Here is a 22,991-nt window from a genome sequence, read left to right as displayed (position 1 = left end):
TTTTCTCAATGAAATAGAAATATAGTGAACATATAGTTTGAGGAAAGAAGAGATGAAACAATTGTTTTAGAAGGCCTGAAAATAAAGAATGGTTGCTAGGCAGCAGTAATAGTTGATGCCAGTAATCTAAAGTGAAACCATTGACATGGTGATGCTAGCAGGTTCTTGTTTTCTTTCCTTTTTTTTTTTTTTCCCAGCCATATTCACTTTCATGGATGTAAGTACAGAATAGGCAGATTATTTGATTTAATTTGGACTGTGTTTTAGCTAGACAGGCGGGGGAGTGATTATAAAGACTGACCATGGAATTTAAGCTGGTTTAGGAGGGAAGAGAGGACCCAAGGTGGATAAAGGACAGTGAAAATGGTAGGATTGTAGGTCCGGGAAGGTTAAAGTTATGAACTAGACAGAGTGACCTGGAGATGGAAGGGTGTGTGTGTGTGTGTGTGTGTGTGTGTGTGTGTGTGTGTGTGTGTTGGGAGGAGTGCTGGACATTTTGGAGGGATTTGCAGTGATTGGTGATTACAAAGCTTGGAGTGGGACCATGGCAGTGAGTGGGTAAGGCAGGGCTGAAGAGAGATCACTGGAGTCTCCAGAGAAAACCAAGGACTGAAAGGCTAGGATTTTGCAAGGATCATCTATGGGGATAGTAAAATCACCAAGGTTATGTTAGTAGTATTGGAGAGTGTGACAGTGTGACAGAAGCAAAATTTTTCATGGAATGAGGGGGATTAACCCTGGCTCGGGTTGTAGATGACTCCAACAAGGCAGAGTGGTGAGTGGAATAATCTGATGATATGTGATTCAAGTGGTAGAAGATTAGGTCGGGGAGGGGAAGATAACTACCTAGAAATGGCAGTGAGGAGAAAAGGGAAAATAAGATATGAAAAGGAAGGAATCTTCAAAGAAATACTTTAAGAAAATTTCCCAGAACTGAGGGATTTTGAGCTTCCAAATTGAAAGGGCCCACTGAATCGCAGCAGAGTGTTTAAATGTAGAGCCACACCAGAGCATCTCATATTGAATTTTCAGAATATTGGCAACAAACGCTATTCTAAAATCTTTAAGAAAGGAAAAAATATTGCAGTTAAAGGATCAAGAATCAGAAGGCGGGACTTCCCTGGTGGCACAGTGGTTAAGAATCCGCCTGCCAATGCAGGGGACACGGGTTCAAGCCCTGGTCCGGGAAGATCCCACACGCCGCAGAGGAACTAAGCCTGTGTGCTGCAACTACTGAGTCTATGCTCTAGATCCCGCGAGCCACAACTGCAGAGCCCATGTGCCACAGCTACTGAAGCCCGACGTGCCTAGAGCCCATGCTCCGCAACAAGAGAAGCCACTGCAATGAGAAGCCTGCGCACCACAAGGAAGAGTAGCCCCTGCTCACCGCAACTAGAGAAAGCCCGTGCGCAGCAATGAAGACCCAATGCAGCCAAAAATAAATAAATTAATTAAAAATAAATAAATTAAAAAAAGAAAAAGAATCAGAATGGCTTTGGACTTCTCAACTGCAGTCCTGGGAGCTGAAGACAGCGGAGCTATGCTTTCAAAATTCTCAGGGGAAATGCTAGAATGCTACATGCCAACAACTGTAGTTATGAAAGTAGAATAAAGACGCTTTGAGAAGTGTAAGGTTGCAAAATTTGTGTATTCCACATATCCTCTCCCAGGAAGGAGCTAGAGAATGGGAGCAAGGGAACAAATTAGTCAAGAAGATGTGGGTAACAGGCCAAGGGCCCAACGTAAGAATGAGAATCGGAGCATCCCCAGGGTGACAATGAAGTGAGTCCCCAGGATGAAAGTTGTGCAGCGGGTCGAGCAGCAGAGTCCACGTTGGAGCACATCAGCAGGCTCTGCAAAAATGTCTGCAACAAGAGGGAATTGATAATATAACCGATGTATTTGAAGTATTCAAAGTGTTAGACAACTGTGGAAGAATTTAGGAATAAATTAGCAAGAAATCTAAACAAAAATTTTAAAAGATACCTATAACTGTAGTGAAAAAAATTTCAAAACAGTGTAAATCCTGACTATTGATCTAATAAAAATTAGGACTATATTGAGCGCGTTGAGGGCATAGAATTGTGTATATTTGTGGAGTGGGGTTTTGGAAAGGAGAGCTAATTTATCATCTTCCATAGTGGGAAGTTGATAGAAAATACTAACACTAAAAGAAAAAAAAAATCAGGAAATAAGAGTATAAGAAGGTCATTTAGAGACTTGGAGGTAAATACCGAAAGGAAGAGTAAAAGAGTTGAAAGTAGCTGTCCCTTGGGAGTTGGAAATGGTGGCTGAGGGTGGAGGAACTGTTCATTTTCTTAATACACGTTGTAGAATTGTCTCTTTAAACTATATATAAGAATAAGTTTGATTAAAAAAAACTAAGCCAGAAATAGTGTACAATATTTGTATATAAAATATAACATGAAAGTTGTATGATGAACTCATATTCTTTTCCCTACTACTGGGAAGAAACTATCACAGATTTGTCATATATTCTCAAGTATAGCTCATTTTCTATTCCCTCTTAGTTCTTCTCTTACCTTAACTAGAACAGACTTTTTATAACTTCTTTAACTGCCTGTATTTTCCCAACTGGGATTCCTACAAAGGCTTTTTATTTAAACATAATAGAGCATAAAAGGGTGTACGAAAGTATTCTGAATAGAATAACTCCTCCTCTCTCCCAACTTCTTTCTCTCTTCTTCAGAGCACAGAGCAGTCATGGAAGCTGCTTTTGTGTATGGGACCACGTACCAATTTGTCTTAACCACAGAAATTGCCCTTTTGCAAAGTATTGGGTATGTATAAGAAGCATAAGTTAACAATTTTAAGTTCACTTATTTCACATTACTTATTCAGCATTTCCATTATACTCCCACAATGTGGACTTATCTGAGGGGAATCGTAACCAGATGTGAATATATAAATGAAACCTGAAATCCTCTTCATTACTATTATCTGCTGTACTAAAATGAACTTAAATATACAGAAGGGATGTTAAACTAAGGTGAACGAAGGCAGTATGCATAAGCCACAAGATGTGATCCCTTGAGTGGCCACGTGTATTTTACGAATAGATCTGCCACAGTGATCAGATAGGTGATAAAATAACAGCTTTCATAACTAAGCTCCAGAGATTCTTCCTGAGAGTTCCATAAGTTACTATACCAGAAAAATCTTAAATATATTTGAGTACAGTTTTGAACAGAATGTTTTACATGTTTAATTTTCTTGTCTAGTTTCTAGCTTACAATTTTAGGTAGAGACCTTCTTTGGACTGCTTTTGGCTGGGCAACCTAGGGTTAAAGTTTTTCTTCTGTTTAGTACGTGGGGACACAAGGAATAACCAGTGCATTTGAAGACTTCTAAGTTTGGCTTCAAAATGCTCTTCAGGAAAATGAATCCAAAGCAGGGCAAAATGGTGATTGTGTGACCTTTTTAAACCATGCAAGAGTTTTTTTGTTTGTTTGTTTTTTGCGGTACACGGGCCTCTCACTGCTGTGGCCTCTTCCATTGCGGAGCACAGGCTCCGGACGCGCAGGCTCAGCGGCCATGGCTTACGGGCCCAGCCGCTCCGCGGCATGTGGGATCTTCCCGGACCGGGGCACAAACCCGTGTCCCCTGCATTGGCAGGCGGACTCTCAACCACTGCGCCACCAGGGAAGCCCCATGCAAGAGTTTTTAACGAGCCCTCCTGCTCACCTCTCAGAGAATAGTGACTATTTGATATACCACACACAATTAATTAAATCCCAGACATTTTACAACTTTGTAAACATGGAGGTTAGTACACAGAAAACTGATAAAGTGAAACAATTTTTTTTTTTTTTTTTGCGGGGAGTGGATAGGCAGAGAGTGAAGTGCTTGCAAAGAAAAGTTATGTTTTTATTGCTCTGTACGACATTAACCATCATTCCTTTTTCTATCTTCTTGTTGAACTGCCATTCTGCTGGTTCCCTCAGCGAGTTAAATAAAACTTTGATGCATGTTTGCTATTTGTATAAGAATTAATGTTTTTAACAATTTGAGAATCATGCTGACGGTACCCTAAAACTTTACGGTAAGTAGTCACTGAATCTCAAGATACAGTGAGCAGTAGTGTAGCCAGCTACTTTGCTCCTCCCAATGTAGACTACCAATTTCCCATCTTGGAATGGGGGAACCTTGAGATTCTCAGTCCCATTAGGATTCTGTGCTAGCCCCACACTTTCTCTGAGGGTTGTTTGTATTTTCTCTTGCATTACTAGCTTCTTGATTTTTCTGTTAATGAATAATTGCAAGTAACGGTGACATGCTTAAAACATAGAGGTTTGGTTATTTATTGGCAAGGTATAAGTCCTCTCATTTGTTTTACAAATACTCTTCAGCAAGACAGACTATATATTGATATTCTTGAAGGACTTATGCTTTCCCCCATTTTAAAAATGAGAGTTTAAAAATGTACAGTTATTCTGTTTTTCGTAAACTTTTGAGTACATGACATATTGGAGAAGTTTTCATTCTCATTTATTCATGGCTACAAAATGGTGAGGAGTCATATCTGGACCTGATGTGATAGGGAAGGACTGTGGATTCAGAATAATGTAGTCCTGGGACATCACTTCTGAGTGAAGTACTTAGTGATGACTTCGAGTTGTCTCCTAATGGGGAAGAGGTGAACGTATCTTTTCTCTCATTTGTTCTTTTTATTTTTTTCTTTCCTTTGTTCATTCTTTCATTCAACAAATATTTATTGCATGCCTTCTATGTTCTAGGCACTATTTTAGTTGCTGGGGCTATAACATTGAATAATCTAGTATATTAATTGTTATATCATGTTGGGCCTGAGTATGTTTGAAATGTCGGTTAAGAAGGGTATATATGCTCTGTAATGGCCTATATGGGAAAAGAATCTAAAGAAGAGTGGATATATATATGTATATATCTGATTCACTTTGCTATACACCTGAAACTAATACAACATTGTAAATCAACTATACTCCAATAATTTTTTTAAATGGTAAAAAAATAAAAAAAGAAGGGTATATGTGATAGGTAGAACAAGAGGTAGCATGCTGTAGAGACACCAGTACTTTCTGCTACCTCCCCGTATTCCCTTCTTAAAGAATCTGTGTATAGGCTAAGAAGGGTGTTACCCCTACCTCATACATATCACAGTCAATTAAGTTGGAGGTGGCCACCTGACCTAGAGTCATCCAATCCATGGACTTACCTGAGCAGATAAGATACCTTTTTCTAGGAACTTGGAATTGGGCAGGGAGAAGCTGGACTATACAGCATTTTGGCTCCCTTGCCCGCAGGAATGTTTTGCTCATGTAGAAGTAAAGCAGAGAGAGTGGGGAGGTAAAAAGTGTTGATGGCCAAATGTCCCTGAACTCTTGCTGTTCAGATCTATATACATTTATCCTGTGATCCAGTTACTTGAATTTTCCTTGTATTCTGTGAGATGCTCTTCTAAACTACCAGTAAATCCCCCTCACTCCCACCTTTTTGGTGTCTATTACCTACAACCAAATGATCCCTGATTAAATAACTTTCCAACATTATTTTATTATTTCAGAGGTTATGATAGGTTGTCCAATCTCAGCTGGGTCCTCTTGCTCTCAACACTTTCCTTTCAGCAATATGTGACTATTTACTGTTCCTCTCAAAAAGTTATATACTTTGTTTGGGTCTTGGCTATATAGTTCCTTTTGTCTGAAATACCCATTAGTCTTATCTTCTTGGAGAAGTCATTCTCTCTTACTGTTTTCAGTCTCTATGTTGATCTCCCTTCCCTTCCTTTCCCTTCCCTTCCCTTTCTTCTCTTTCCTGACTTAAGGCAGAATTAAATATTTCTTTGTTTCTCATAGCACTTTGTATATTCTAGCACTTATGAATCACATTTTCATTTTTTTACTAAATATATGTCCTTTAGCCTAAGCCCCTCAAGGACTTGAATCATCTTATTCATCTTATTCTCTTATATTTAGCATAGGGCCTAACAGTGTAGGCATTAAGTAATCTTTGAATGATCATTTCTTTAATCACTGAATCTATTAGAAATTACTTTGCAATTAAATTTGAAATCAGTGAATCTTGGAGCTCAGTTGAAGCATGTGTCAAGAATTAAAATAATATTGTAAAAATAAAAATTTGCAGTATTTTGCCAAACTCTACTAATGCCATATGGAGATTTATAAAATGCTGTTTTAATTTTGGCAAACCTTACTTACTCACTATAAGTTTATCTTTGAATTCTCATATTGAAGGGAATGCCAAAACTCAAATTATAAGCCATATTTGCTGAGTTTTGTAATATTTCAGATACAAACTCACTAACTCCCACAAAGTGTCATATGGTTTCTATCTTAAGGTATGTTTTGGCTGAAGTTTATTCAAAACAGATTTGGGTTTAAATTAAACCTAGAAAATTTGTATTACAAAGCTTTATTTATTTAGCACAGCTATAGAAAAGCTACTATACTTTAAGATAATCTCATTGTCCTCAAGGTGACAGTCTTTTATCTAAAAAAAAAAGATTGTGTAGACCTGTCTCTAATTTAGAAGCTACCATATGAAAGAATTCAGGAAAAAAAAAGTTTATACAGCTCAGAAATTTCTTATATCCTCTTTTTTGCTTAGGTCCATTTTATTTTGTTATACTGTTTTAGGATTTTACCAAAACAGTAATTCAAAAGCATGGACAAAGAGATTTGTTATATCTTTCTGTATGATAGAAGGATCACACGTTGAACTTCAAGTGGGTCTGTCCCTAATTTTTAATTTACAGCACTGAAGATATAGAATACGCACATCTCTATTTTTTTCATTGTAAACCAGTCTTGGACTTGACCCAGCAATGTAGGAGAACACTAATGGAACAGTCATTGACTACACTGAACATTCATCGTTTTATTAAGACAATGGAAGCACCTCTGCTGGTATGTGTCTTATTTAAGTATATTAGATAATTCATATATAAGATTTATTGTTTTGATTCACAGATATGCATTTTACTTAGATGAGCTATATCTGTTCCCCTTGGACATATTTATTTCATTTAGGCAGATTTAGGAGTAGTACCTTATTAAAGGTAGAATAGAAGATAGACTATGTATTCATAAAATGATATTTTAATGCCTTGAAGTGTTGTTGTTTTGAAAATGCCTTGAAGTGTTGTTTTGAAATCCAATATAGCACTGTAATTATAATGGTAGTTGTAATGAACTGTGGAAATATTCTGTGGTAGTTATAAAGAACTGTGACCATTCTAAGATCATGAAGATTAATTACATCATGGGTTAAGAAAAGACCTCTTTTGTGAATGTTTTGATCCCTGTTTTAAAAGTTCCTAAATATTGGAACTATAGCATTTCCAGTGCCCCACTTTCCTTACTGTCAGCCTGGAAGAATTTTAGAGAGACTCAGTAGGTGATCAGCAGATTTTTCTCTCTGAAAGTTCGAAGGGTTGTCCTGAGCATATATAAAACCTTCAGTAGGCCTTCTCACTCACTATGTCCTTTTTAAATAAAAATTGTGCATATGTGCCATAAATAATCCAAACAGTGCAGCAAAGTATAAAGAATAAAAATTTTAAAAGCCACCAGTTCCCATCATTCAGAAATGAACTGTTAGATGCACACCAGGCATCTCTGCATCCATATAGATACATACAGATAGAGGGATGAATGGATTAATGGACATATATTACATGAGTTACTTTATAGTAAGAAACATTATATTTAATCTTATTTGAATTTAATAGAAGAAAAAGAAACTGATGTGAAACTAGAGGAATTATGGAACTTTTGAGAAATTGTTTCTTCATCAGAGGGCTTTTTAGGAAATATTGTCTTAAGTGTTGAAGTGATTATGAAAAACATTAAGAAATGAAAATCATTATTTAAAAAACTACATATTTGTATTTTAACTAATATTGATTTACTCCTTGCTATGAAAGATGAGAATACTAACTTCTTACATTTATTTCCATCTCAGCTCCTCTTATCCTCCAGATTTTAGTTTTGTGTTATTTTACATTGTAAAGGTTATAATATTTATATTGTGTTCTATAACCATAATTCCCACTTTAAAAAAAAGCCTTTCTTCCACATTTAAATAGATTCAGAGCCCACCAGTCCCAATTTTACTGGCTTCATTCCTGAGTTCTTTATTTTGGTCAGTTTTTATTTGGTTAGATTTTGGCTTCAAACAACTAAAAAAAAAAAAGCAGTATGTAAATCTTTTTTCCTTTCCTTTCCCTGGGGGATGAGAGGGGACATTTATCTTATTTCCATGGGGAGAATATCCTCTGAATTTGGTTTGATCTTCCATTTCACCACAAAGCCCAGGTCAGTTCCTTGTACAGTTCTTCACCATTTCTCTCCTCATTTCCTTTTCTTCCAATGTTAAGATATTAAGAATTCTCAGGATTTTATCTATTCACCAGTAGACATTATCTATAAACATTAATAAAAAATGGAAACTGGGATTCAGACTTTTGGTAAACTCTGGATGTATGATCACTGCAATTATATGCATTATTTTACTCCTAAGCATGGGAAAATAGATGCAGGTTGGAGTTTTTGTGTGTGTAGTTGTGTGTGTATATTTGTATCTATTTTAAGTAGATACAAATGTGTTTAATTATTGTAGATATAAAAGCACAACTGCGTCTTATAATCATGATAGGGGCATGTCATTTTAAGTCGTGACAAGCTGAGAATAAATCTTAAGCATAGGAATTTTAAGTGATTTCAATCTTAAGTCAATTAAGTGAGATTCTGGCAGGCATGGAGTTACAGATGCCTTCTTAAGATTCCCAGCAATGAAAACAGATGGGAAAATGGTACAATTATTGTGCTGTTGGCTAATACCAAGGACATTTTGGAATGCTGATGATCTTCTCTATGATCAGTTTATTCTGATAGAAAATTTGTATCTGAATACTAGGAAGAATCTTCAAGTGCAAATACCTGATAAAATATTTTAAAATAGATAAATTATTATATAATCATTTTCCTGTAAATTTTAATTTATTTTTTGTTTGTGCATCTGAGAGAGCTCTGTCTCAGACAGATCCAAAACACTTGACTTAATTTAAGCCTATTCTTATATAGGTAATTAGAAGGATGCTATTATGGTTTATTCAGTTAGCTTCTATTATTTCTTGCCGGCTCATGTGGCAGTGTACAATATTATATAGCAAGGTGTTGGCTCCTGACATTATTGTCTCATATCTTTTTTTCTTTCATTGTGGCAAAAAATGCAATTTGCCCTCTTCACAATTTTTACAAATATACAGTACAGTATTGTTCACTATACGCACGTTGTTGTACAACAGATCTCTATAGCTTTTCCATCTTGAATGACTGAAACTCTGTATCCATTCAGAAACAACTCCCCTATTCTCTCCTCAGCCCTGGCAACCACCATTCTACTTTCTGCTTCTGTGAGTTTGGTCACTTTAGAGACCTCTTATAAATAGAATCATGCAGTATGTCTTTTTTTTTTTTTTTTTGCGGTACGTGGGCCTCTCACTGTTGTGGCCTCTCCCGTTGCGGAGCACAGGCTCTGGACACGCAGGCCCAGCGGCCATGGCTCACGGGCCCAGCTGCTCTGCGGCATGTGGGATCTTTCCGGACCGGGGCACGAACCCGTGTCCCCTGCATCAGCAGGCGGACCCTCAACCACTGCGCCACCAGGGAAGCCCACAGTATGTCTTTTTATAATTAGCTTATTTCACTTAGCATGACGTCCTCAAGGTTCATCCATGTTGTAGCATTTGCTAGGATTTCCTTCTTTTTTATGACCAAATAATATTCCATTGTGTGTGTGTGTGTGTGTGTGTGTGTGTGTGTGTGTACAGATGTATATGTATCAATATCACATTTTACTGATCCATTCATCCATTGATGGATGTTCTAAGTTGCTTATACATCTTGACTATTGTGAATAATGCTAAAATGAACATGGGTGTGCAAATATCTCTTTGAGATCCTGTTTTCTTTTGGATATATACCCAGAAATAGGATTGCTGGATCATATGGTAGTTCTATTTTTGATTTTTTGAGGAATCTCTGTACTGTTTTTCCTAGTAGCTACACCACGTTACATTGCTGCCAGCAGTGTGCAAGAGTTCCATTTTTCTCTACATCCTTGCTCATACTTGTTGTTTTCTGTTGTTTTTGTTATTTTTTTTTAATATTAGCCATCCTAATGATTGAGAGGTGATATTTCATTGTTGTTTTGATTCGTGTTTCATTGATGATTAGTGATATGGAGCATCTTTTCATATGCTTTTTGGCCATTTATATATCTTCTTTGGAGAAATATCTGTGTAAGTCCTTTGCCTGTTTTTTAATTGGTTATTTTTATTATTGTTGTTAAGTTGTAGGAGTTCTTTAAATATTCTGGATATTAACCCCTTATCTGATACATGATTTGCAATATTTTCTCCCATTTCATAGGTTACTTTTCCACTCTGTTTATTGTTCCCTTGGCTGTGCAGACATTTTTAAGTTTGATGTAGTTCCATTTGTTTGGTTTTGCTTTTGTTGCCTGTGCTTGTGGTGTCATTTTCAGGAAATCATTTCCATTCCAATGTTATGAAGATTTCCCTCTATGTTTTTTCTTCCAGGAGTTTTATACTTTCATTTAATACATTTAGATCTCTAATTCATTTTGAGTTAATTTTTGTATGTGGTGTAAGATGAGGCTTCCTCTTGATTCTTGTGCATGTGGATATCTAGTTTTCCCAACACCATCTGTTGAAGAGACTATCCTTTCCCCATTATATAGCCTTAGTGCCCTTGTCAAAGGTCAGTTGACCATATATGCAAGGGTTTATTTCTGGGCTCTCTATTTTGTTCCATTAGTCTATACGTCTGTCTTTATGCCAGTACTACACTGTTTTGATTACTGTAGCTTTGTAATATGTTTTGAAATCAGGAAGTGTGAGGCCCCAGCTTTGTTCTTCTTTCTCAAGATTGTTTTGGTTATTTAAGTTCCCTTGAGATTCCATATGTATTTTAGGATGGCTTTTCTATTTCTGCAAAAAATGCCATTGGGATTTTGAGAGGGATTGAATTGAATCTCTAGATGACTGGGTAGTATGGGTAGTATTTTAATAATGTTATATCTAATCCAAGAACATGAACATGAATGGGATGTCTTTCCATTTATTTTTGTCTTCTTTTCTTTCTTTCAGCAATGTTTTGTAGTTTTCAATGTATGTCTTTCACTTCCTTGGTTAAGCTTATTCCTAAGTATTTAATTCTTTTTGATGCTCTTATAAATGGGATTATTTTCTTAGTTTTCTTTTTATATTGTTCATTGTTAGTGTAAGAAACACAACTGATCTTTTTTTTTTTTTTTTTTTTTTTTTGCGGTACGCGGGCCTCTCACTGCTGTGGCCTCTCCCGTTGCGGAGCACAGGCTCCAGACACGCAGGCTCAGCGGCCATGGCTCACGGGCCCAGCCGCTCCGCGGCATGTGGGATCTTCCCAGATCAGGGCATGAACCCGTGTCCCCTGCATCGACAGGCGGACTCTCAACCACTGCGCCACCAGGGAAGCCCCACAACTGATTTTTGAGGGTTGATTTTGTATCCTGCAACTTTGCTGAATTTATTCATTAGTCCTAATAGTATTTTTGTGGAATCTTTAGGGTTTTCTACATATAAGACCATGTCATCTGTGAACAGAGATAATTTTATTTCTACCTTTCCAATTCAAATGCTTATTTCTTTTTCTTGCCTAGTTGCTCTGGGTAGGACTTCCAGTACTGTGTTGAATAGAAGTGGCAAGAGTGGACATCCTTGCCTTGTTCATGATCTTAGAGGAAAAAGATTCAGTTTTTCACCATTGAGTATGTTAGCTGTACACTTTTCATATATGACATTTATTATGTTGAGGTAATTTCCTTCTCTTCCTAGTTTTTTAATGTTTTTATCATGAAAGAGTGTTGAATTATGTCAAATGCTTTTTCTGCATCAATTGAGATGATTATGTGATTTTGACCATTGTTATGTTAATGAGGTGTGTTACATTTATTGATTTTCATATTTTTTATTACATGTGTACATAATTATTTTACTGTGGTAAAAATATAATATCAAAATAGGGCAAAGATGGTACATACACCCACATAGAAAATTAGCTATTGATGGAAAATGTTTACATTTGAATTGCAATCAAAACTAAAATTTAGTTTTTTCCTCTATTTTCAATTTCTTTAAGAGGTTTCTTTTTTTGTTTTTTTGGAATTTTATTTTTTTATACAGCATGTTCTTATTAGTCATCCATTTTATACACATCAGTGTATACATGTCAATCCCAATCTCTCAATTCATCACACCACTACCACCACCAACCCCGCCCCCCGTCGTTTTCCCCCATTGGTGTCCATAAGTTCTCTACATCCGTGTCTCTATTTCTGCCTTGCAAACCAGTGCATCTGTACCATTTTTCTAGGTTCCACATATATGTGTTAACATACGATATTTGTTTTTCTCTTTCTGACTTACTTCACTCTGTACGACAGTCTGTAGGTCCATCCACGTCTCTACAAATGACCCAATTTCATTCCTTTTTATGGCTGAGTAATATTCCATTCTATATATGTACCACATCTTCTTTATCCATTTGTCTATCAGTGGACATTTAGGTTGCTTTCATGACCTGGCTATTGTAAATAATGCTGCAATGAACATTGGGGTGCATGTGTCTTTTTGAATTATGGTTTTCTCTGGGTATATGCCCAGTAGCGGGATTGCTGGGTCATATGGTAATTCTATTTGTAGTTTTTTAAGGAACCTCCATACTGTTCTCCATAGTGGCTGTATCAATTTACATTCCCACCAACAGTGCAAGAGGGTTCCCTTTTCTCCACACCCTCTCCAGCATTAGTCGTTTGTAGATATTCTGATGATGCGCATTCTAACTGGTGTGAGGTGATACCTCATTGTAGTTTTGATTTGCATTTCTCTAATAATTAGTGACGTTGAGCAGCTTTTCATGTGCTTCTTGGCCATCTGTATGTCCTCTTTGGAAAAACATATATTTAGGTCTTCTGCCCATTTTTGGATTGGGTTTTTTTTTTTTTTTTAATATTGAGCTGCATGAGCTGTTTATATATTTTGGAGATTAATCCTTTGTCCACTGATTCACTTGCAAATATTTTTTCCCATTTTGAGGGTTGTCTTTTCGTCTTGTTTGTAGTTTCCTTTGCTTTGCAAAAGCTTTTAAGTTTCATTAGGTCCCGTTTGTTTATTTTTGTTTTTATTTCCATTACTCTAGGAGGTGGATCAAAGAAGATCTTGCTGTGATTTATGTCAAAGAATGTTCCTCCTGTATTTTCCTCTAAAAGTTTTATAGTGCCCGGTCTTACATTTACATCTCTAATCTGTTTTGAGTTTATTTTTGTGTATGGTGTTATGGAGTGTTCTAATTTCATTCTTTTTCATGTAGCTGTCCAGTTTTCCCAGCACCACTTATTGAAGAGGCTGTCTTTTCTCCATCGTATATCCTTGCCTCCTTTGTCATAGATTAGTTGACCGTAGGAGCATGGGTTTATCTTTGGGCTTTCTATCCTGTTCCGTTGACCTATATTTCTGTTTTTGTGCCAGTTGCATATTACGTTTAATACTGTAGCTTTGTAGTATAGTCTGAAGTCAGGGAGTGTGATTCCTCCAGCCCCGTTTTTTTCCCTCAAGACTGCTTTGGCTATTCGGGGTCTTTTGTGTCTCCATACAAATTTTAAGATTGTTTGTTCTAGTTCTGTAAAAAAAAAGGCCATTGGTAATGTGATAGGGATTGCATTCAATCTGTAGATTGCTTTGGGTAGTATAGTCATTTTCACAATATTGATTCTTCCAATCCAAGAATATGGTATATCTCTCCATCTGTTGGTATCATCTTTAATTTCTTTCAACAGTGTCTTATAGTTTTCTACATACAGGTCTTTTGTCTCCCTAGATAGGTTTATTCCTAGGTATTTTATTCTTTTTGTTGCAATAGTAAATGGGAGTGTTTCCTTAATTTCTCTTTCAGATATTTCATTAGTGTATAGGAATGCCAGAGATTTCTGTGCATTAATTTTGTATCCTGCAACTCTACCAAATTCATTGATTAGCTCTAGTAGTTTTCTGGTGGCATCTTTAGGAATCTCTATGTATACGATTCTCTATGTATAGTATCATGTCATCTGCAAACACTGACAGTTTTACTTCTTCTTTTACAGTTTATATTCCTTTTATTTCTTTTTCTTCTCTGATTGTTGTGGCTAGGACTTCCAAAGCTATGTTGAATAATAGTGGCAAGAGTGGACATCCTTGTCTTGTTCCTGATCTTAGAGGAAATGCTTTCAGTTTTTCACCATTGAGAATGATGTTTGCTGTGGGTTTGTCATATATGGCCTTCATTATGTTGAGGTAGTTCCCTCTATGCCCACTTTCTGGAGAATTTTTATGATAAATGGGTGTTGAATTTTGTCAAAGGCTTTTTCTGCATCTATTGAGATGATCATATGGTTTTTATTCTTCAATTTGTTAATACGGTGTATCACATTGATTGATTTGCGCATATTGAAGAATGCTTGCATCCCTGGGGTAAATCCCACTTGATCATGGTGTATGATCCTTTTAATGTGTTGTTGGATTCTGTTTGCTAGTGTTTCATTGAGGATTTTTGCATCTATATTCATCAGTGATATTGGTCTGTAATTTTCATTTTTGGTAGTATCTTTGGTTTTCATATCAGGGTGATGGTGGCCTCGTAGAATGAGTTTGGGAGTATTCCTTCCTCTGCAGTTTTTTGGAAGAATTTGAGAAAGATCGGTGTTAGCTGTTCTCTAAATGTTTGATAGAATTCACCTGTGAAACCATCTGGTCCTGGGCTTTTGTTTGTTGGAAGATTTTTAATCACAGTTTCAATTTCCTTACTTGTGATTGGTCTGTTCATATTTTCTATTTCTTCCTTGTTCAATCTTGGAAGGTTTTACCTTTCTAAGAATTTGTCCATTTCTTCCAGGTTGTCCATTTTTTTGGCATATAGTTGCTTGTAGTAGTCTCTTAGGATGCTTTGTATTTCTGAAGTGTCTGTTGTAACTTCTCTTTTTTCATTTCTAATTTTATTGATTTGAGTCCTCTCCCTCTTTTTCTTGATGAGTCTGGCTAATGGTTTATCAATGTTGTTTATCTTCTCAAAGAACCAGCTTTTAGTTTTATTGATCTTTGCTATTGTTTTCTTTGTTTCTATTTCATTTATTTCTGCTCTGATCTTTATGATTTCCTTCCTTCTGCTAACTTTGGGTTTTGTTTGTTCTTCTTCCTCTAGTTCCTTTAGGTATAAGGATAGATTGTTTATGTGAGATTTTTCTTGTTTCTTGAGGTAGGCTTGTATAGCTATAAACTTCCCTCTTAGAACTGCTTTTGCTGCATCCCATAGGTTTTGGATTGTCGTGTTTTCATTATCATTTGTCTGTAGGTATTTTTTGATTTCCTCTTTGATTTCTTCAGCGATCTTTTGGATATTTAGTAACGTATTGTTTAGCCTCCATGTATTTGTGTTTTTTACGTTTTCTTCCCTGTAATTGATTTCTAATCTCATAGTGTTGTGGTCAGAAAAGATGCTTGATATGATTTCAATTTTCTTAAATTTCCTGAGGCTTGATTTGTGACCCAAGATGTGATCTGTCCTGGAGAACGTTCCATGCACACTCGAGAATAAAGTGTAATCTGCTGTTTTTGGATGGAATTTCCTATATATATCAATTAAATCTATCTGGTCTATTGTGTCTTTTAAAGCTTGTGTTTCCTTATTAATTTTCTGTTTGGATGATCTGTCCATTGGTGTAAGTCAGGTGTTAAAGTCCCCCACTATTGTGTTACTGTCGATTTCCTCTTTTATAGCTGTTAGCGGTTGCCTTATGCATTGAGGTGCTCCTATGTTGGGTGCATATATATTTACAATTGTTATATCTTCTTATTGGATTGATCCCTTGATCATTATGTAGTGTTCTTCTTTGTCTCTTGTAACATTCTTTATTTTAAAGTCTATTTTATCTGATATGAGTATTGCTACTCCAGCTTTCTTTTGATTTCCATTTGCATGGAATATCTTTTTCCATCACCTCACTTTCAGTCTGAATTTGTCCCTAGGTCTGACGTGGGTCTGTTGTAGACAGCATAAATATGGGTCTTGTTTTTGTGTCCATTCAGCAATCCTGTGCCTTTTGGTTGGAGCATTTAATCCCTTCACATTTAAGGTAATTATTGATATGTATGTTCCTATGACCATTTCCTTAGTTGTTTTGGGTTTGTTTTTGTAGATCCTTTTCTTCTCTTGTGTTTCCCACTTAGAGGAGTTCCTTTAGCATTTGTTGTAGAGCTGGTTTGGTGGTGCTGAATTCTCTTAGCTTTTGCTTGTCTGTAAAGCTTTTGATTTCTCCATCTAATCTGAATGAGATCCTTGCCAGGTAGAGTAATCTTGGCTCTAGGTTCTTCCCTTTCATCACTTCTAAGTATATCGTTCCACTCCCTTGTGGCTTGTAGAGTTTCTGCTGAGAAATCAGTTGTTAACCTTATGGGAGTTCCCTTGTATGGTATTTGTCATTTTTCCCTTGTTGCTTTCTATAATTTTTCTTTGTCTTTAATTTTTGCCAATTTGATTACTATGTGTCGCGTCGTGTTTCTCCTTGGGTTTATCCAGTATGGGACTCTCTGCACTTCCTAGACTTGGGTGGTTATTTCCTTTCCCATGTTAGGGAAGTTTTTGAATATAATCCCTTCAAATATTTTCTCAGGTCCTTTCTTTCTCTCTTCCCCTTCTGGGACCTCTGTAATGTGAATGTTGTTGCGTTTAAAGTTTTTCCAGAAGTCTCTTAGGCTGTCTTCATTTCTTTTCATTCTTTTTTTTTATTAGGTTCGGCAGCAGTGAATTCCACCATTTTTTCTTCCAGGTCACTTATCCTTTCTTCTGCCTCATTTATTCTGCTATTGATTCCTTCTAGTGTATTTTTCATTTCAGTTATTGTGTTGTTCATCTCTGTTTGTTTGTTCTTTAATTCTTCTAGGTCTTTTTTAAACATTTCTTGCATCTTCTCGATCTTTGCCTCCATTCTTTTTCCGAGGTCCTGGATCATCTTCACTGTCATTCTGAATTCTTTTTCTGGAAGGTTGACTATATCCACTTCATTTAGTTGTTTTCCTGGGGTTTTATCTTGTTCCTTCATCTGGTACATAGCCCTCTGCCTTTTCATCTTGTCTATCTTTTTGTGAATGTGGTTTTTGTTCCACAGGCTGCAGGATTGTAGTTTTTCTTGCTTCTGCTGTCTGCCCTCTGGTGGATGAGCCTATCTAAGAGGCTTGTGCAAGTTTCCTGATGGGAGGGACTGGTGGTGGGTAGAGCAGGCTGTTGCTTTGGTGGGCAGAGCTTAGTAAAACTTAATCCACTTGTCTGCTGATGGGTGGGGCTGGGTTCCCTCCTTGTTGGTTGTTTGGCCTGAGGCGACCCAACTCTGGAGCCTCCCCGGGCTCTTTGGGGGTGCTAATGGCGGACTCTGGGAGTTCTTATGCCAAGGAGTAATTCCCAGAACTTCTGCTGCCAGTGTCCTTGTCCTCACAGTGAGACACAGCCACCCCCGCCTCTGCAAGAGACCCTCCAACACTAGCAGGTAGATCTTATTCAGTCTCCTATGGGGTCACTGCTCCTCTCCCTGTGTCCTGATGCACACACTAGTTTGTGTGTGCCCACCAAGAGTAGAGTCTCTGTTTCCCCCAGTCCTGTCAAAGTCCTGCAATCAAATCCCATTAGCCTTCAAAGTCTGATTCTCTAGGAATTCCTCCTTTCGTTGCTGGACCCCCAGATTGGGAAGCCTGACGTGGGGCTCAGAACCTTCACTCCAGTGGGTGGACTTCTGTGGTATAAGTGTTCTCCAGTTTGTGAGTCACCCACGCAGCAGTTATGGGATTTGATTTTATTGTGTTTGCACCCCTCCAGCCGTCTCAGTGCGGCTTCTCCTTTGTCTTTGGATGTGGGTATCTTTTTTGGTGAGTTCCAGTGTCTTCCTGTCGATGATTGTTCAGCAGTTAGTTGTGATTCTGGTGTTTTTGCAAGAGGGAGTGAGAGCACGTCCTTCTACTCCGCCATCTTGAACCAATCCTGATTTTCGTATGTTGAACCATCCCTGCATCCCAGGAATCAATCCCTCTTGGTCATGGTGTTTAATCCTTTTAAAGTGCTGTTGAATTCATTTTATTAGTATTTTATTGAGGATATTTGCATGAGTTTTCATCAGGGATATTGGTCTGTAGTCTTCTTTTCTTATAGTATCTTTGTTTGGTTTTGGTATGAGAGTAATGTTGGCCTCATACAATAAGTTTGGAAGTGTTCCCTCCTCTTCATTTTTTTGGAAGAGTTTGAGAAGGATTGGCATTAATTCTTTTGAAATGTGTGATAGAATTCTACAGTGAAGTCATCTCTGCCTGCAGTTTACTATGTTAGGAGATTTTTGATTGCTGATTCCGTCTCTCCTAACTAGTTATATGTTCAGAGTTTCTATTTCTTCTTCAGTCTTTTTTTTGGCCATGCTGTGTGGCATATGGGATCTTAGTTCCCCAACCAGGGGTCAAACCTGTGCCCCCTGCAGTGGGAGCATGGAGTCTTAACCACTGCATCACCAGGGAAGTCCTTGATTCAGTCTTGGTAGGTGTATATGTCTAGGAGTTTATCAGTTTCTTCTAGTTTATCTAATTTGTTGGTGTATAATAGTTCATAGCAGTCTCTTATAGTCCTTCATTTTCTTATATCGTTTTTTGAAAATTTCTAAGTTGTATTCTCACCCCTGGTGCAAGAGTGCTTCTGTCACTTTTGTATATTTTATACTAATTTATAATTTTAAAAATATACATATTTTATAGATATATAAAATTATTAGTAATTTTTATGGTACTATTAGCAATCTTCTTGGTACTACTCTATTAGTTTTTCTATCTATCAAGGACATTTGTAATTTTGTCTTTTGTCTAATGGAATGGATTATAACTTTATAATTAAGGAACCACGGGGTTTTAGAAGAAGTATACCAGCTTGTATGGAAAGGGACAGAAACAGCACAAAATGAAAAGAAGTCTTTAGACTCCCCATATTCTATGGACAGGAAATGACTGAGAAATCTGCTCAGCTGCAAACACAGGCTCCCTTTTTTTGTATGCAAGAAAGGATGAGTTGGAGGGCAGGTCAAGAGCCCAAATATGTAACCCAGAGCCTCAGAGAACAAACCCTTAGGGAGTAGGACTGAGCCCTAATCAAGGAACTGGCCCATATGCCTGAATGGGCTTCAGAATCCCTACACACTAATGACCATTTTATGCTTCTGCTTTCTCCCCTTTCAAACAGTAATGTATATGGTGGTTATCTTTTGCCTGTTCCATCATTGTCTATTGAGAATGGGGAAAAATAATTCATTCATTTCTTCAAATTGAGAGGAATGGTTCTCAAGGAGCTATATCCAAGAGACCACACTAGACCTGAATGTAGATGATGAGATCTTAGAGTTTGCATTGGTCTCAAAGTCTGATGGGATGAGGCTTGGAAATCTTGGAGAGAAGTGTTATTCGCATGGGATAGGGGTGGAAACTGTAGCCAGAGAGTAGACCATTGACTACAACAATTCATATCTGTCCCACTTGCAAAATATACTCACTTCTCTCTCCAAGCCCCCCAAAGCCTCATCCTACCAGACTTTGATTAAATTTTCCAAAGATGGCAATAACAACTCTCCCATCTCATAAACTCTCCTTATCATGTGACATTATGAATGTGCCTGTCCAGCGGTAGAGTCTATGTCTTCTCTCCTTGAACACGATTGAGCCTTTGTGACTGCCTTGACCAGTAGAATAAGGCTGAAATGATGATATGTGGCTTCTGAGGCTATGTGTCATAGAATGCCATGTGCTTCTGCCTTGCTCTCTTTGATTGCTCGTTCTTAAAACCCAGCTACTTTTCCGTGAAATTAAGCCTGAGGAGAAGTCATGTGAAGAGGAATTGAGGTCCGCAGCCCACGGTTCTGGCTGAGCTCATAATAGTCAGCAACAGCTTGCTAGCCAGTGAATGAGCCATCTTTAAAGTGGAACCTTCACCCTCCAGTCGAAATGCCCCACTAATGCAATGTGGACCAGAGATGAGCTTGCAGACATATGGACAAAATAAATGATTCTTGTTACTTTAAGCCATCAGGTGTTGGCGTGCTTTGCTACATACACAGTGATAGATGCTTGGAACACACCCTCATCTGTTTCTATGGCATTAACTACACTGATTCTCAGATTTGAATTTTCAGGTCCGACGTTTCTTCAGAGTTCCTGTCCCATATATTTAACTACTAACTAGATGTCTTTCTCCGAAGCTCTACATGTCCGGCATTAATGTGTTATCCTTTACCATCTGTTCTTGCTCCATTATCTTGGTTAATTTATTGTCCAGTCATTCATGGCAGAAACCTGGAAAGCCATTCTCAACTCCTACATCTCTCTGCATCTAATTTTAGATCTTAAATATCTTTTGAATTCTTCATCCTAACAGCCAGCGCTTTAAGGATCTTTAATCCTCTCTCTCGTGTACTATTTTAGCAATAAAAACTGATCTGGTCTATACTGTATTCCTGTACTTCACTCTCTTTATGTTTATGCTCTCTGTTGCTTGCAGAGTGATATGATTTATTTAATTAATTTATTTATTTATAAAACATCTTTATTGAGATATAGTTCACATATCATTGAATTCACCCATTTAAATTGTAGGATTCATTGGTTTTTAGTATATGTTTTTTTGTTTCTGTTCTTTGGTTTTTTTTGGCCACATGGCATGTGGGACCTTAGTTTCCCAGAGTCTTAACCACTGGACCACCAGGGAAGTCCCTTTTTTCTTTTTTTTTTAAACAGAGTGATATATTTTAAATACACATATATGATCTTGTTACCATAATTTTTGCAGTTCCTAACTGGCTTCCAATTATTTACAGAATAAAGCCCTACCTTCTTAGGAGGATATATATAGTTTTTAATGATTTGGCCCCTTGCCAGATCTCCAGCCTTACTGTCTTTTCCCCCTTTTTACTTTTTTAATACTAAATTTCTTATAGTTCTCCAAATACACAAAGAAAAAACCAGGCTTTTCTACTCCTTCAGGCTGTTACACCCATTCAAGTTTTGGCATAATTGAGCTCTGTGTTGTTGTAGCACTGAGGTTCCCACCTTCTCGCTGGCTGTTGGCCGGTGTTGCTCTTACCTCCTACAGGCTGTTCTCAGATCCTGACCATGTGGCCCCCTCAAAAAAATTGCAGTTTTCTCCCTCAAAGCCAGCAGACAAATCTCACTCCTTTGTGCTATGACAGTCTTACATGGTGTGACCTAATCCAGGGAGTGACTCTGCTATAAGTATCACCCACACTCAAGGAATTAGGATTATACAAAATGTGTACACCAGGAATCTTGGGGACCATCTTAGAATTCTGCTTACCATAGGTAAATATAGATTCCTCTGTGAATACTTTTATGATTAAAAAACACCTCAATAATTAGAAATTTTACAAGAATGCATCTTCCCATGTATCTGCTTTTATCCACTCTGCTGGTTACTCAGTGGGCTCTTTCAATCTGGCAGCTCATGCTTCTTCAGTTGTGGGAAACTTTTGTGTGTATTTCAGTGATGATTTCTTCCCTTCTGTTTTCTCTCTTCTCTCTTTCTGGGACTCCTATTTGAATGTTGGACCCCTTGAACTAGTCCCTCAATTTTATCTCTTCTATTATCCATCTGTCTTTTGCTCTACTTTCTGGCAGATTTATTCAACTTTATTTTTCATTTCTTTATGGATAGTCTATCTTCCCATCCTTTTGAGCTTATCTTTGGTGGTTTTCTGAACCTTCTTCTGAATAGTCTGTTTCCTCCACGTTACTTGTTTTTCTGTTTGTTCTGGTCTCTGTCTTTCATGTTAGAGGCTTTCCTTAGATGCTTGTTACTCCTTGTTCATGATTTAGAATCTGAAACTAAAAAAGCTGATTGGAAATTCTGAGGCTATAGATCGCACTTGTTAACTCTGAGCTCCATAGGGTGATTGGATCTGGGCTGCTTTCTGGTGAACCTCAATGTCAGTAGCTTTAAACTTTTTCTTGTGGTTCCTCAAGGTCCCCAGAAAAGGAACTTCCAGTTTTCTGCTGGTGTACAGAAGTCTGGCTGCTAGCATACTGGAAACTGAGTGAGAAAGGGCTAAAAGGAGTCTCAGCATTTGGGTACTCATTCCCCCTGCTTTGGGTATGGGATTCCCACTCTCAGCTGTTCCTGCAGTCCGGCCAGATTTCTTCTGGTGTGAGGGAGGGACCTAAGTTCATGGAGTTGGGGAGGGGAATCTAGGGATCTAATGCTTCCTCAAAAGTTTTACCTGTTCCTCCTTATTTTGGAGCCTTCCTGCCATTCCCCTTCCAATATTTCTCTCCCAGTTCCAGAGACGCCAGGCAGTGACAGTTCCTGAGCAATTTTAGGATTCTGCAGTTAAAGTGAAATTGTCTCTTAGCTTTTCCTCTCTCATGGCTTTAGGGTTTTGTTCTCCAGCTTCCAAAATTTTGCTGCCTTTTCTCCTTTCCTTTCTTCACATATGTATGTTTATCTCTTTTGAAAAATCCTACTGCTGTAGTTGTGCTGGGATTTCTGGAGGGGGTGAAATTAGATGTGTATATTCAAGCTGATGTCAACTCAGATGTTCCTCATTGTTCTGTAATATGTCATTATATGTTAAATTCTTATGTGGAAGTATTTGTTCCTTAGTTATCTGTTCTTTTTGTTTCAAATATCTCTTTATTTATCAGTACCACAGTTTTTTATTGTTTTTTTTTTGTTTCTTTATAATATCCTTATTCTTTATGGTTGTAAATTTCTGTTTAACTCCTTGTAAAATTTGTTAGTTTCATAATGCTTAAACTATACGGGTATACTGGGAGCATTAAACTTAGA

General features: G+C 37.4%; 1 protein-coding gene across 1 annotated transcript in view; it reads left to right on the top strand.

Moving 5' to 3' along the window:
* Nucleotides 1-22,991, top strand: part of TXNDC16 (thioredoxin domain containing 16) — a 103,758-nt gene that overhangs the window by 26,512 nt on the left and 54,255 nt on the right. The window contains exons 6-7 of the mRNA XM_029239772.1: nt 2,711-2,801; nt 6,776-6,926. Of these exons, the coding sequence (XP_029095605.1) occupies nt 2,711-2,801; nt 6,776-6,926 (242 nt within the window). The remainder of the gene's footprint in view (nt 1-2,710; nt 2,802-6,775; nt 6,927-22,991) is intronic.

Source organism: Monodon monoceros, unplaced genomic scaffold (assembly GCF_005190385.1).
Source record: "Monodon monoceros isolate NGI ecotype Baffin Bay Population unplaced genomic scaffold, NGI_Narwhal_1 Super_Scaffold_21, whole genome shotgun sequence".
NCBI lineage: Eukaryota > Metazoa > Chordata > Mammalia > Artiodactyla > Monodontidae > Monodon > Monodon monoceros.
Note: the sequence above shows the minus strand (reverse complement) of the source record. Positions and strands in the feature narration are given on the sequence as shown.